The sequence below is a fragment of the Eschrichtius robustus genome, chromosome 3, assembly GCF_028021215.1.
Source record: "Eschrichtius robustus isolate mEscRob2 chromosome 3, mEscRob2.pri, whole genome shotgun sequence".
In the NCBI taxonomy this organism is placed as follows: Eukaryota; Metazoa; Chordata; class Mammalia; order Artiodactyla; family Eschrichtiidae; genus Eschrichtius; species Eschrichtius robustus.
Genome location: NC_090826.1, coordinates 148,733,120 through 148,749,153, shown reverse-complemented (window position 1 = coordinate 148,749,153; position 16,034 = coordinate 148,733,120). Strand labels below are relative to the sequence as shown.

The 16,034-nt window shown below is 49.2% G+C and overlaps 1 protein-coding gene across 1 annotated transcript; it reads left to right on the top strand.

Annotated features, from left to right (window-relative positions):
- Positions 1-5,667: 5,667 nt before the first annotated feature.
- NENF (neudesin neurotrophic factor) lies at positions 5,668-15,742 on the top strand. The gene is made up of 4 exons (XM_068541469.1): positions 5,668-5,880; positions 13,325-13,385; positions 14,388-14,491; positions 15,443-15,742. The coding sequence occupies exons 1-4, from the start codon at positions 5,704-5,706 to the stop codon at positions 15,617-15,619; spliced, it is 519 nt and encodes a 172-aa protein (XP_068397570.1). The 5' UTR covers positions 5,668-5,703; the 3' UTR covers positions 15,620-15,742.
- The last annotated feature ends 292 nt before the right edge of the window (positions 15,743-16,034 follow it).

Sequence of the window (16,034 nt, the reverse complement as noted above, 5' to 3'; positions counted from 1 at the left end):
GCTTCGAGACAAGGCGGGGCGGACTCGGCGCATGCGCCTCGCCCTCGCCGCAGCTGGAGCCGCGAAAGGGTTGCTGGGAAATGTAGTTCTGGGCGTGAGGGCCCCACTCAGCCTTCCCGGGGTAGCGAAGCCTTTGAGTTACCCAGAGCCAGGCTTAACCCGCGCGTTAGACGCACGTGCTTTCCTCTTCTCTTACTTACTCTCTTTATTGAAGGGGGAAGGACGGAGAAAATGAGTGGAAAGTGGAACAAGGGGGCCAAGTCAGACAGGTAGGAGATCCTAATCTATAATTGAAAGAGGAAGCTTGGCCTTGTAGTTTATAACCATAGTAAGTATCTGGAGAGCACTTTATATGTTACGAAGCACGTTCATGCCCATTATGCCTTTCATCCTGCGAGGAACCCTGTAAAGAGGGCATTTTTCTCTCTGTTTTACAGATGAGGAAACTGAGGTACCTTGTTTCAGAAGGGATGGGGAGAAAGCCATGAACAAGTGAAGATTATTTAATCCAGGAACAGACGACAGAATCCAAGTTCTTTCCATTATTCCTGGGGCAGACACTTGGAGTCAGGACCTCTAGATTCTTGTCCTGGCTCTGCCCCTCTCCCACAGGTCTTGTAATACTCTGAGCCATCCTCTGTTCAACTTAGAATGCAACTGCTAAACCCTGCCCTGCTTCACAGGTCCTTATTTGAGCCAAAACAGGTCATGCAGCAAAACCCAAAGGTGCTGTTCACAGTAGCAAAAGCCTCCTGCCGTGAATGGGGTGGAAAATTGGGTGTTTGCCCTGTGGCAGGGTGGACCCACATCGTCCCCTCTTCCCGCTGCCTGAACAGCTGTTCTGTGTGGCTGCCCTGGGCTGCTTAGTAGTGAAGCAGATAGAGGTTGCCTATGCCTTGGTGAATGCTGCTCTGTGTTCCGGGCAGCTGCAACTCTGCAAACCCCTGCACTCAGGGCCTCTTCCCTCCTCAGTGGCAACCACAGTAGCACCAACCACATCAGAGCAGGCTGGACCTTCAGAGAGTTGGTACTGGGAGGCCTCCACCACCTCTTCTGACCACCCTACCCCAGCCCAGACCCTCTGCTCTCACATCTATTAAATGGGACAATATATATAGCACCTAACACATAGTAGGCATTCAGCAAATGTTTGTTAAATTTATGAATGGAACACTTATTCCATCCATTTCAGTTAACAGTTGCTTACCAAAACAAATAAACAACAACAAACAACTCATTAAATTACTTACTGCTTTACTACAAGGGAGGTTGATAGAACAAGTCACACAATCATAGAAATTTAGAACTAGAAGGAACCAGAGAAATCTAGTCCAGCTCTATCGTTCCTCTCTACTCTTTGTTGGTATGACCAAACTGGAAAATTACGGGCTCCCACATTTGAAGGAGATACTGACGAATACAATATCTGACATGGTTTAACAAATACAATGTGCCAGGCACTGGGATATAGACATGAATAGGGTACTCCAAGGTCCTTGCCCTTGTGACTCTTCCATGCTAGAGTCGAGAAACAGACCTTGAACGTGTTAATAGAATTTTTCTGTACTTGCTGTCCCCAAGTCCTCTCCTCCCCTTTCCACGTGAGCACACACCAATCAGGCTTTTATGTTCTCCACTCCACTGAAACAGTGCTTATTAAGGTTACAAATGACCTCTGCGTTGTCCAATCAGATGGCCATTTCCCCATCCTCCTCTCTCTTGATCTATCAGCAGCCCTGGACTCAGGTCATCCTCCCTCTTCCTTGTACACTTTCCTCCCCTGACTTCAGGACACCACACGCTCCCACTTTGCTTCCCACCTCACTTGCTGCTCCTTCTCCAGTCTCCTTTGCTGGTTTCTCCTCATCCCCTCAACTCTACAGGGTGGCCTTCCTCAAGCTAGGTCTTTGATCTTTCTAGTCACTGCCTAGGGACTAATAAAGTGGTCTCCTCTAGTCTCATGGCTTGAATTACCATCTATATCCTAAGGATTCCCGTCATGGGTTGAATTGTGTTCCCCAAAAAGATATGTTGAAGTCCCAAGCCCTGGTACCTCCGAATGTGACCTTCCTTGGAAACAGAATTGTGGCAGATGTCATTAGTTAAGATGAGGTCACACTAAGCAAGGTGATCCCTTCGTCTATTATAACCTGTGAATTTACAGGAAGATGGAAGACAATAGGAAGGTAGACACACAGGGTGAATGCCCTGTGATGACAGAAGCAGAGATTGCAGTGATGCAGCTGTAGGCCACTCACTTCCTCACCATCTTCAGGTCTTTCTCGCAACATCACCTTATCAGCAATGCCTCCTCTGAAGCACCCTGTTAAAACTGCAAACCCCATTGCCAGCTTGTGCCCCTACACTGCTTTATATTTCTCTCTAGCGTGTACCACCTTCTGACTTTCATTTTCAGTCTCCCTGCACTAGAATAGAAGGTCCGTGAAGGCAGGGTGCTTATGTGTCTTGTTCATTGCCATATCCCAGTGCCTCCAACAGTGCCTGGCAGTTACTGGTACTCAACGAGTAGTTTAGTAAATAAACGAACAAAATAATTTCACATAGTGACAAGAGTTCTAAAGAAAGGAAAAGAGACCACGTGATAGCACAGCTGTGGAGGGAGGTGCTGATTGTGGGGAGTCAAGAGAGGCCTCAAGATGGTAGTTACTTGTGAGTTGAGACCTGAGTGACAAGAGGGTCATGACGACCTGCACCCCAGGCCCATGATGACCTGCACCCCAGGCCCATGATTACCTACACCCCAGGAAGAGGGCACCGGTACAGTACAGAGGCCCAGGCTGGGTCCCAAGCAGAAGGCAGTGTGGCTGGAGGGGACCGATGGAGGGGCACTTAGGAGACAGAGTCAGAGGGGCAGGCAGAGATCAGATCCTGGAGACTGGGTTGTGCTGATCCTGGGCTTGTTTGCTCTCAGATCCCATTCTCGCCTCTCCCGCTCAGCTCTCGGTTACCGGGACTGGCCCTGAAGGCTGGGTTTCCACTGGGTTCAGTCGAAGCACTGCTCGGAGACTGGAGGGGATCTGGGCCAGGGGGAAGCCAGGGTTTTTCCTTCCCTTGCTCTCTGCCCCTGGCAGCTTCCCTTCCATAGGTCTAGCCCCTGATGCAAAGGTTTTTTTTGTGGTTGTAGCTTCGGTCAGGTGACCCAGGCTCCTAAACTCTAAAAACACCAGGATGTTGCCAATCTTCCTGCTTTGCTAATCTCTAGGCTCCCTCTGGGTTGCTTCTCAGCCTCTTGCATCACCAACTCCCTGCATTACAGCCATTCTGTTTTACTTAGAGTAGTTTCTGTTTTCCTTGCAGGTAACTTACTGATTCATTTGGAAAAATGAATCTGGGTTCAAGTAGGGAAGGGCAATCAGGGGGATGCCTGGAGAAACCCAAGGGCATATGAGCACGCTATTAAATTATAGACTCACACTCAGTGTCTCAGGGACAGGGAAGCTAGATCTGATCAGTAGAAATTATAGGGAGTTTCTTTTGGCTCAGAGCAGTTCCTAACAAATCCAGCTGCAGGGAGAGAAAGGGCTCAAGCAGAGAAGCAGCAGCCTGTATGCCGAGGAACAGGATGCATCAGGAAGAGGGTGATATTCTAAGGGTTTAGAAGAGGTTCTTCTAATCTGGAGACCCTGTGACATGGTGTAATGTGGATACTGCACAGCTTACACAGCTTTTCACATCCGTACCATTTTTACTTTTGACACAGTCCTATCCAGGAGGCAGGCTGGTATGTTACTGATGTGGAAATTCAGATTCAGACGATTTGTGGACAGACCCTGTTTAGGCTGCTCTGCTCTAGAAGCCCATTCTGTTGAAGAAGTACATGGATGAGAACTTGGTGCAGTCACTGAGGGGAGGTGTAGCCTGGCGGTCAGGGGCAGCCTCAGGGACACACGGCCTGTGCTCGAGTCTTGGCTCTGCCACCTACTGTGTGACCTTGAGCACGGCACTTAAGGTCTGTGCACCTCAGCTTCATCATCTGTAAAATGGGTGATAATAATACTTCTTACTTCATAGAGATACAGTGAGGATTAAATGAGTTAATACACGTAAAAGTGCTTGGCACACAGCAAGCCTATCTTTGGTGGCTGGTTCTCCCAACCACAAAATGTTGGCAAACCCCAACAACTCAGTCCTTGGTCCTCCCTTCTTCCGATCCACGTGCCGTTCCTCGACAATCTCATCCATTCTGTGGCTTTAAATACAACCTATATGCCAAGGATTCCAAAATGTATATCTCTAGCCTGGAACTCTTCCTCTAATTCCAGACTCATATAGCCAACTGTCTACTTGATACTTCCACTTGGCTATCTAAGTGTTCTCAAACTGAACAAGCCTGATCTTGATCTTCCCCAAGACCTGCTCCTCCTACCGTCTCTCCTTATCTCAGTAAGTGGCAACTCCATCCTTCCAGCTGCCCAGGCCAAAACCCTCAGGGTCATCCTTGGTTCCTCTCTGTCTCTCAGACCCCATGTCTTGTCTGTCAGCAAATCCTGCCAGCTACACCTTCAAAACAAATCCGTGATCCACCCACTTCTTGCCACCTCCCTTGCTACCACCTGGGGCCAAACCATCATCATCTCTCGCCTGGATTATAACAGTAGCTCCCTGCTTCAGTCTCTTCTCAACACAACAGCCAGAGTCATTCCGTGAATATTTTAACACACTCCTCTGTTCCATTCACTCAGCCTAAAAGTCAAAGTCATTCAAAAATAAGCTGTGAGGCCCCACAAGATCTGCCCCCCACCTCCATTCCCCTTAACCCCCTTACCTCCTTGACCTCCCCTCCTACCCCTCTTCCCTCCTCGCTGTTCCTCCAACAAGCCGGGCACTGTCCTTCCTCAGCATTTAAGCAGTTTTCTCTTTGCAGGGATTGTCCTCCCCCAGGTTACCTCCCTCATGTCCTGTAGATGTTCATACAAATACTGCCTTCTCATTGGGGCCTTCCCTGGTCAGCCTATTTAAAATTGCAACTCCCAATGCTCGCTATCCCTTTGCCCACTTTATTTTTCTCCCTAGCATTCATCACCATCTAACATACTACTTATGTATCGTGTTTGTCTATTTTGCCCATAGAATGTAAGCTCCATGGGGCGTGGATCTGTCTTGTTCAGCGATGTGCCTCCAGTGACCTGGTACATGGAGGCCCTGAAAAAGTATTTGCTGAATAAATCAGTGAAGAAATCCTTGCACAAATGTTAGCTATAATTATTTCAGTGCATGTCTTGTCCCCTACCCTCTGCAAAAATCCTTTGGGGACTCGAAATTTAAACACAACTGGGAAGAAAAAAAAATCAGCCAAAAGTAAAAGTGAATTAATAAAGTTGGGGTCCTAGGTTATCAATCTCTCTTCCTAGTTGCTGGAATGTTGGCTGTGTCAACTCTGTACCTAATCAAGGAACTGCTGTTAACAGACGCCACTGTTCGCCACTGTTCGGCGCAACACTCAGTCCGCAGTTTGGAGTCGGGAACCCTCGGAATCTTAGCTCCAAGTTTCCGGCTTCGGCGTCCCAACGGCCGAGCGCGCCCCGCAGCGCGTGGAAGGCGCGGAGTCCGGCTCCTGGCTCCCGGCCCCGGGGCCTCCGGGCGCCGGGCGGGCGCGCGCGGGGTGGGGTTCCGAGGCCGCGGGGCGCGCGCGCGCGGGCTCCGCCGCCCAGGCCGCCCCAGGCCCGATTCGGTGCGCTCACCATGGCGGGCCCCGCGCCCGGGCGGCGGCTGCGGTGGCTGGCCGCGCTGGCCCTGGTCCTGGCGCTGGCCGCGGGGCTCCTCGCAGCCGGGGCCGGGCAGGCGCCGCGCCCTGCCGAGCGGGGTCCCCCGGTGCGGCTCTTCACGGAGGAGGAGCTGGCCCGCTACGGCGGGGAGGAGGTGAGCGGGGAAGCGCGGGTCCAGGGACCGGGCCGAGTCCGGCCTCGCGGAGAGGGAGGCGGGGACCCCGGGAAGCCGCGGCGCCGAGGGGCGGCCTCGGGCAGAGGCGCGGGCCTCGGCGGGCGCCCCCTCCCGGAGCCCCGGCTTCGAGCTGGGCGCGAAGCCTGCCGGGCTCCTCTCTCCAGGCCTGGATCGCCGCCTGGGGACAGGCGGGCAGTCCCCAGCACTCGGGGCTCCCTGCTTCCCCCTTCCCCAGCCAGAGCACCCCCACCCCGCGCTTCTCCCTCTCTTCCCGCGAGCTGTTTCCTAGAGAAGCATTTTGGCTGGAGGTCTGTACACGAACCTCAGAACTTTTTTGTTTTCAATGTAAGCATCAGCTGGGGGCACACACTTCTGCCTGCTCCTGGGGGCAGTGGCGGGAGAGGGAGAGAGGGACGCAAGGCCTGCTCCCTGGGTTAGGCGGGAATGGCGACAGGTCCAGGGTTGACCCAGACTTTCCCTGCACTTTGCCTTCCTCATTTGCCGGGCCTCCTCTGCAGCTGACTCCTCACACTGGCTCTTAATGCCTGTGCTCTTGAGGCTGAGCCAGAGCTGGGGGAGATCGGAGGTTAGAGACAAAGATGACCCCCACCCCCAGACGCACCCACTTCGGTCCACATCGGTCAGCAGTCTGGACGTGTCTAGGATATTCCTCACAGCCATCTGACATTGGGGTTGTTGGGGCCCAGTGTGATGGCCGTGGAGTGTGGGAACAGGATGCTGCACATGGGAAGGGCCGTGGAGCTGATACTAGATCAGGAGGTGGGGGGAACAGTTTGGTGGGGAAATCAGGGAACTACAGCATTTCAGAGTTGATAGGAATCAACCTCCTGCTTTTACAGGTGAGGAAACTGAGGCATGCCACCAGTTAGTGGTAGAACAAGGAAGGAACCTAATATTCTCTTGTTAAAACCCTCTGGTGTGGGCTCCCTAACCCCCAAGTTAAGTAGCCTTAGCTGGACTAGTTTCTCCAGGGGGATTTAGAAACCTGGCCCTTAGGCAGTGGTGCTAGTTTGGGCATCACTGTAAAGAGAGGTTGGTTAGAAGCCTGAGTCACTGAGAACACAGAAGGAGGGAGACAGGCATGTGACTGGATGTTAAGGGGCCCTGTCTTTTGGAGCAGCAGGGAACCAGATGGTACCGGGTCAGGGAACCTGTGCAGAAAAGAGTTAACATAACAGGCCCGCAGTCCTTAGAAAGACCTTGGCTGATGTCTGGATTTCCAGGGTGTTCTGCATTTCCCTAACAGATAAAGGTGGCTCAGTCTGGGCTCTTCGTACAAACCGTGCATTCATGTTGAACACTGCTAGGCGGAGAGGGCCTGCATGGCCGGTCCCCAGTAAAAACGTTGGGCTCTGAGTCTCTCATGGGCTTCCCTGGGCAAAAACATTGCACACGTGTTGCTGCATTTTGTTGCCGGGGAAAGAATGTGCTCTGTGTGGCCCCTCATGGGAGGCAGACAGTGTAAGGAAGTCCACAGGTAGATAGATTCCTCTAGACTCTACCTGTGTCCTTTCCCCTATGACCCTTACTACATCACTGTAATAAATCATAGCTCTGAGTACAATTACATGCTAAGTTCTATGAGTCCTCGTGAATCTCCAAATGTGGGGGTGATCTTGGGGGCCCCCAGCACAGAGTCCAAGGGAAGAGAGAATTCCTAGGGGAGATTACATGCAGGAACCATGCCCAGGGTTCAGGATGAGGACTGAGAAAAGACTCTTGGTTTTTTTATGCTGATATTGTTGATTGATACTCAACTGCCGGAAGGAGAGAGGGAGGCTTGAGATGGAAGCAGGTTAAGGAAAGAATTGTTTGGGGTGTGGTGCCCAGAGGATGTCTGCAGGCAGAGAGAGTAAGAGAGGAGAGAGGCAGTTGAGCGCAGCTGGTTAGAGCTGCCCTGTGCTGAGGTTTGCCCTAGATGGTTCTGGTTTATGCCTATTGTACTGGGATAATTATTAATAGCACCACCTTTCACTCTCAGAAGTGTTACCGTTTGTATAATACATTATACAAATAGTATAGTTAGAGCATTATACCTTTGAATCATATCTGGATTTGAGTCCCTTTGGGCAAATAGCTAAACCTCTTGGAGTCTTAATTTTCTTTTATCATCTGTGGTACTTGTTATCGGTCAGGGTTCCACCAGAAACAGAACCAGTGAAAAAATATATATATATAGGTATGTTTTTAATTACAAGAATTGGTTTATGTGATCATGCAGACTGGCTAGGTAAGTCTGAAATGCATAGGGCAGGCTGTCAGGAAGGGCAGGCCGGAAACCTTTGGCAGGAGCAGTGCTGCAGCCCACAGGTGGAATTTCTTCCTCCTCGGGGAAACCTCAATTCTGTTCTTAAGGCCTTTCAACTGATGGCGATCGGGCTCACCTAGATTATCCAGGATAATCTCCTTTACACAGAGTCAACTGATTGTAGATGTTAATCACATCTACAAAATACCTCCACAGCAATACCTAGATAAGTGCTGAATAACTGGATACTGTCGCCTATCCAAATTGACACATAAAACTGACCGTGATAATGGCTACGGGATAAGAGTTCCTACTCTACATGGGGGTTTTGTGAGGATTAAATGAGATGGCGATATGCAAAGTGCATAGCGTAGGAGGCCTAGTGTAGTCTTAGCATAGTAAGCCTTAATCAATCTTAGCTGCTATTATTCTTATTAGCTTATTATTAAAGATACAAACAAGAGGCACTATAACAGGCCCATAATCCTCCTATGCAATTCAGAAATCAAATAAGCTCTGAAAAGCAGAAGGTTTTTTGTTTTTGGCCGCACCGTGCATCAGGCCGGTTCTTAGTTCCCCAACAAGGGATCGAACCCGTGCCCCCTGCATTGGGAGCGCAGAGTCTTAATCACTGGAACGCCAGGGAAGTCCCAGAAGGTTTTTTTTTTTTTTTTTTACATCATTTGACAGCAGAACCCTGCCTGATCTGAACTCCTTTGGTGATGGAACCCTGTTGGAGCTACGCGAGTCTAAATATAGTCTTTATTTATCCTACTTAGTGTGAATATTCATGTTTATGCTTTACTGCGGAAATATTGATATAGATGATGATGGGGTGCTGCCTCAGACCCCGGTAGGTGCTCTGGCATGTGCCCCATAACACCTTTCTAAAATCTGACAAATTCTGCATTCCAAAACACATCTGACCCCCAAGGGTTTCTGCTATGGGATTGTGGACCTTGTATAACAAGTCATTCTGAAACATCTAGCTATGAATTCTCATTCCTGTTATAATCCTTTTGGATGAGAGCCAAGGCAGACCCACCAGTTCCACATTCTGCTGCCTGGTTTGTGGTGAGAGCTCGGGCACCCCGGCAGGAAGCTGCATAGTATCTTCAGTGGACGCTTCAGATTGGAAATCACGAAAGACAGGGGTCCCGGCTGCTGGTGTCTTTCACAGAACCTACTGTGTTCTGGATCTACTGCACGAGGCCCTGTGCTACTTTATCCCTTTGGGGCAGTTTAGGTTGTCAGAGTGATCCACAGTGTGGCTCCCTGAATCATTCCCACGTGGGAGTGTGAAGATAGCTACACGTGTGCTTCCGGCATGAATTAGTCCTCTTGGAATACCTGCTGAAATCCAGCCTCCCCGGTGCCTCTTCAAAGCCCATTCTCCCAGTAATCCTAGTAAGGCTTGCAAAGAGGAGGTCATTTTAGGGACCTTTCCTGTAGATAACACATAGATCACAGAGTAAGCATGTTGAACAAAAATGAACGTAGGTTGAGAAAGGTCACATGTGTCCAGAGGGCCTTCCTGTGGTCCCTGATTTCTTCAGCTGCCCTTATAACTGGGGATATTGATCACACGCTTTCATTGACAGCTTTCGCCGTGTCACATCAGCTGTTCTTTTAGCAGGGCTTCACTGTTTACAAATTATAGGTCAAAGATTGGCGTTCAAGTTTTCGACAAGGATGAATGTCGCAGGAAGGGCTTTAGAATCAAACAGGTGTGAGTCTGAATTCTGGCTATTTATTTACCAGCAGAGAAACTGTTGGCAAGTTATTTAAACTCTAAGCCTCAGTTTCTCCATCTACAAAACAGGTATAGTAATACCTTTTTCAGAAGGTCATTGTGAAAATTGACCTAAGTGACATACGTTAGTATAAGTAAACATGTATAACATATGGAGAGAACCTAGCACGGTAGAATCTCAGTAAATATGAATTTCTCTGCCCTCCCTTTGATCACACCTGAAATATATTAATTGCCCTGAATTATAGGCCTCTAGTAACCAGCATGAGTGGCTGATGGCCCAGCCCAGGCAACATGATCAAAATAATATTCTTGTATGACTTACCCTCACATCGAGCTTTTAGAATAGAAAAACAGCATAAATCACAAGCCATTCATGAGTTTGGTCATCGTTCTTCCTCGGGAAATAAATGTGTGGCAGGACTGGGGGTGAGAGGTGTATATATACCTTCTTTGCTGCTGGCGTTCTAACCTGTATGTTAGACGCTGGAATCTGCAGAATTTTCCCCAACGGAGACGGGTCAATGGCACGTGAATGTTATTTTCCCCTGCCTTAGCGATGGAGGAAAAAGGCGGGGGAGGATTGGTTTATTAAGGAAAGCAGATGTCATGAAGCAGTTAGCTTTGGGGCGGGGCGGCTGGGGTGACTTCGAGGATTCTCTTTGGTCCCGAGCGAATGTCATCCTCCACCCTCCAAGAGCGAAACTGACTTTTGCTACCCTCAGAAAATATGTTTTCTGCCTTACTTGCACCGTAGGATACCAAATGCAGGGAGGGGAGGGCCGCCTGCCCCCATACCTCCAGCATGACTTCTGGGCCTGGGACCAGATGTCTGTATTTAACAAACACTTACTATAGAGCCAACTCTGCCACGCACCGTCCTAACCACTTTAAAGCATTAAATCATTTAATGATGACCCGTGAGGAAGGAGCTATTATCATCATCTCATTTTTCAGGTGAGGAAGGAGCCATAGGGCGGTTGAGTAACTTGCCCAAGGTTACACAGCTAGTGAGTAAAAGAGGTGGACCAAGCTGTGCTTTCTCCAGTTTGTACAAATGAAATGAACCACCAAGAGCCTCCCTTTCCATCACTCAGGCAGTGACCTGTTTGGGGGTATATTGGTTCAGCTAAGAAGAAGGTATCAGAGGGCAAGCATGACCAGAAATGTTGTTTACCTTCTGAGTTTATTTAGGGCAACCCTGGACCCTGAGCTTGCCCAAGGCCCCTCTAGGCTTTAGGGTTATTCTTTGTAAATGGAATTTGTCTGTGCTCACTCACCAGCTCTCCCTGGAGTCTGTACTAAGGGGGGATGGGGTGACATTTGTTTTCTGCTTTTCTAAAACTTAATAGTGAAGAGTAGGACTTGTACTTCTTCTGAAAGAATCATCCTGGACAGACAATAAAGAATATACAGACAGTGAAGGCTGTTGGATAGAGGCAGGTGAGTAAAGAGGTGAAACCACCCTCTCTAATTATACAATAAAATGACGGCTTGCAGACGTTTTGGCTGTGTTAAGGAATCTATTTTGCATCCTACCCTGGTGTACACACACACACAACTGAAACAAAAGTGCCGTGAAACTATGCTCATTCTTACTATGTGTGAGGCACTCTGATGTTTTCTAGTTTCTGCTCTATTTTGAACTTTTTTTCCCCTATTTCATCTTTTTTTAAATCTGTTGATAAATCACTAAATTGATTCCATGACCCACTAATATGTTACCAATGCCAATTGCAGTTAGAAAAACATGGCCTTAGACCATTGGAGGGCCCAGGTATTTCTGCAGAAGAAAACATCTGTAGTAGTTTCTCTCTGTTTCAAGAAGAGTCACCAGTGAGGAACTTCTGCTCTGTCCCCAGCCTCTGCTGCAGGGTCTGAGGGTGCTGGAGGCCCAGGAGTTCCCGCCTTCCTGCCTGCACCCAGGCTCCAGGGCTCTCCCAGGTGTGGAAGAGGCCCTCCTTCCTCTGCCACACCGCTCTGGTATCCCTTTGTCATGGTAGCTCACGTGGCACTCCCTCCTGGCCCTGCTTGGCCACAGGCAGGGAGGAAGGCCAGATGGCCAAGCAAGCCCAAGACCCAGAGGAAAGATAAAGGCCCTGCCTCATTGATGCAGGTGGCTCCCCTGGTTCCCTAACATCTGGGTACCTCCGACCCACTCCCTGTGTCTTTCTTCGTGGCCCTGGGTCTTTTGAATGAATTTCCCAGGACACCCACCCTCTCCTGGTCCCAGGCAAGTGCACTGTCCTCGTGCTGTGTGCCCTCTGGTGGGGCAGGCCAGAGAGGGGACTGAGCCTTGGATTCCTGGCCTCCAGATTCCAGAAACTGCTTTCCCTCTGATTTGCTCTGTGACTCTGGGTAGGTCTCATAATCTCCCCAGGCCTGGATAATGAAGGTGCATTTGTAAAACGAAGGTGTTAGATAGATTAGCTTCAAGGCCCCTTCTGATTTTAACTTAAAATTCCTCCAGAGTCCTTATCTGTCGCTTGGGAATTACATTTTTTTCTATCTTTCCTTTTGTATACCCATGAATATAGCAAAAAATAAAGTGTAAAGCCCAAGGAACTGCAAGGAAACAGTATTGCTTGTATATTTCTAGCACCACAAATGGCTTTTTGAAGGACAAACTGGTAAAATATAAAAAGTGACTATGTTCATCTACTTATATTCGATATATTGAAATAGGCCTCAAGGAGATAACTCAACAAATTAGAAAGTAACTTGTAGAAAGATATTCGTAATGCTGCCATTTATAGTTCTCAGGAATTGGAAGTGATCCAAAATAGAATAGCTACACAAACAGGTACACAGTATCACTAAAATAAGATAGAACTGTTTAAGTGACAGCTGTTTTGGTTATTTCAATACATGAAAAGGTTTGTATGAACTAATATTACCTGTAGGAAGCAAAATATTGATATAAAATAGATCACTTACACTGATTACCTCCATGTATGTACATCGATGAAGATGAAATTTGGATTGATTTAATTTTTTTTTTTTTCCTGGCCATGCCATGCGGCATGCGGGATCTTAGTTCCCCAGACGGGGATCGAACCCATGCCCCCTGCATTGGGAGCGTGGAGTCTTAATCCCGCCGGGGAAGTCCCATGGACTGATTTAAGTAATTCATTTAATATTCTTTTGAGTTTTTATCTGTACGGAGTTGCTTCAATTCCTGGGAAAGGTATTGCCATAGGCTTGTCATGATGCTTCGTGACTTTTCCAGGTTTTTGTGAGTGGGCATGACATTGCGCAGGTGGGGCGAGCTCCCTGAGGACCGGCTTGTAACTTCACCCGCCGCCCTCTGCACCGGCTGTGATGGGAAGAGATTTTACTCACTTGAACTGGCAGAGCTGGGCTCTTTGTCTCCTCCTCACAGCTTCTCTCCTGCTTCCTAGGAAGATCAGCCCATCTACATGGCAGTCAAAGGGGTGGTGTTCGATGTCACTTCTGGAAAGGGTAAGTGGCTTGGCTTTATGAATCCTTACCTCTGGGGAGTGTGGCAGCCTGAGTGGGTGCTGGAGGTGTGAGGGAAGGGAGGGAATGCTGGGCAGGTCCTTTCCCTCTCCAGCATGAGTTCACAGTCTCTGTCAGTGAGGCACTTCAACCGTGTTTTTCTCATGATGTCACGCTCCTGCTCAAAAGCCTTCCATGGCTGCCTGTTGCCTATAGAATCAAAGTCAAACTGGATGATTTACCCTAGATAAAGCAGTGAGAGGAAAAGTATTACTTAGCAAAGAGTCGTGATCATAGAACATTATAGAACGTTTTAATGCCATCTCATGTTTTCCCTAATGGAAACTACAACTGATATCGTGGAAGTAGTCTTGTAATGGTTCATTGTTTATTTGATACCAAACAAAAGATGTATGGAAGTAGACTTGGCTTCCATGAACATTTAGGAAGACAGAACATTTTTCTTGTTTACATTTTAAAAAAATATTTATTTATTTATTTATTTGGTTGCACTGGGTCTTAGTTGCGGCAGGCGGGCTCCTTAGTTGTGGCTCACGGGCTCCTTAGTTGTGGCTCGCCTGCGGCATGTGAACTCTCAGTTGCAACATGAATGTGGGATCTAGTTCTCTGACCAGGGATGGAACCTGGGCCCCCTGCATTGGGAGCGTGGAGTCTTATCTACTGCACCACCAGTAGGAAGTCCCTCTTGTTTACATTTTAAATATTTTTAAGGGATTATTTTCATTCTGTATTTAAAAAAAAAAAAAAAATCACCTCTCAGCCCAGCATGTGTGACTTATGCCATATTCTGAATTAGTGGAATCCAGTCGGAAGGCTGGGGGCGGCTTATTGGACTTCCCACCCTCACTGATGTGTCTCCCCTCAGCCGAGCCTTTGCAGGATTGGGTGGGGTGGGGTCTCAGAAGCCCCGCCCCCTGCCGTGTACAGGCTCCTGGCTGCTCTGTGCACATCCACTCACATCTTCTTCCTTCCTCCCCACTACAGAGTTTTATGGACGAGGAGCCCCCTACAACGCCTTGACCGGGAAGGACTCCACCAGAGGGGTGGCCAAGATGTCCCTGGATCCTGCAGACCTCACCCACGACACTGTGAGCCAGACAATGAGCCTCTGTCAAAGTGTCCCACCTCCTTGGCCATGGCCTTTTTTCTTCCCCACGCCCCACCTCTGGGCAGTAGCAAAGCTTCCTAACTAGTCTATTTACTGTTCCAGAGGTAGCCAGTTGTTTTCTTAAAGTAGATATCTTCCTGTGCCCCTCCTGCTCAAAAACCTTCTGGGGCTCCCCACTGCCTACAGAGTCAAGTCTGAACTCTTGTGAACTTGAGATCAAACTCAGTTGATCTTCAGAGTTTGGCTCCAGCCTGCCCTGGCTGCCCCATCCCCCTGACCATCTGCACCCGCCACCCCCCAGCCTCTGATAGCTTTGCTGTTAGTCTCTGAGACCCACTTTCCAGGCCACTCCCGGTAGCTCGCGGGAGGAACGGGGTGGGGGAGCAGAGTCTCCGCCGCGCTCATATTTCTGTGAAGGAGAAAATAGCATTAACCAAAACCATTTCGGGGTCTAAGTAATCCCAACAGAAAGGCTGGCATTCACCCCCATTGTGCTCAGGTGAGTCACACTCTTAAGCTGCAACATTACAGAAGCAAATCAAGAAACTACAGAGGGGGGAAGGGCGTGTAAATCTGTGAGGGGACGAGTGTAGAGGGCAGGGGGCTTAATCGGGCAGGAGGAGGTGGTTGCAGACTGCAGAGCGCCCCCCGATGCCGGCCAGGCTGGGGGTTCTCTGGAGTCTAATTCCTACGTCAGTCAGACCACAAACACGGTGCAGCCATTGCTGCCCCCGCGCGTAACCTCCACAACACACACGCACACACAGGGCTGTCTCGAAAAAACTGTCCACGATTTGATTTCTGATATATTTTTTCCCTCGCGTTAGGGGGCGTGGGGCGAGTAAAGTCGGGGTCGGGGCTGGCGAGAAGCCGGTGGCAAGCACGAGTCACTCATTCCTACCCCTGTATTTCTTGGGCTTTTCTCCCCAAGACGGGCCTCACAGCCGAGGAGCTGGAATCCCTGGATGACGTCTTCACCAAAGTGTACAAAGCCAAATATCCCATCGTCGGCTACACAGCCCGAAGAATCCTCAACGAGGACGGCAGCCCCAACCTGGACTTCAAGCCTGAAGACCAGCCCCATTTTGACATAAAGGACGAGTTCTGATCTGCAGGAGACCGTTCTTGGGAGGGTGAGGCAGGGAGACACTCAGATGCAAACTCTCCTGCAAAACAGGCTGCTGGGGCCTCTGGTCACCGGATCTGAATAAAGCAGACGTTTAACCTGGAACACTGAATGCCCTTTATTGCCCTTGGTCAAGTGTTCTACCCACCTAGGTATCCTGCCCGCACACCAGCCAGGGAGGTAATAGTCACTGAGGGGGGGACACCTCCTAGGTGTCAACATGGGCTATGGGGGCAGAGGAATTACGAGTGACCTTTATTTCTTCTTTATATTGCCCTGTACTTGCCAAGTTTTGTACCATGACCATGTGTACTTTAGAATAAGCACCAAAATAAACGTCCTGTTTTCACAAAAGGAGAATTCTTCCACACGTGCCCTCTCCTTGGAGCTTCATGAA

What these genes read in the sequence shown, in the direction of transcription:
- NENF (XM_068541469.1), top strand. Translation starts at nt 5,704, where the DNA reads ATGGCGGGCCCCGCGCCCGGGCGGCGGCTGCGGTGGCTGGCCGCGCTG. An exon ending in CCCGCTACGGCGGGGAGGAG is followed by an intron (nt 5,881 to 13,324) that starts GTGAGCGGGGAA and finishes CCTGCTTCCTAG; the next exon opens with GAAGATCAGCCCATCTACAT. An exon ending in CGATGTCACTTCTGGAAAGG is followed by an intron (nt 13,386 to 14,387) that starts GTAAGTGGCTTG and finishes TCCCCACTACAG; the next exon opens with AGTTTTATGGACGAGGAGCC.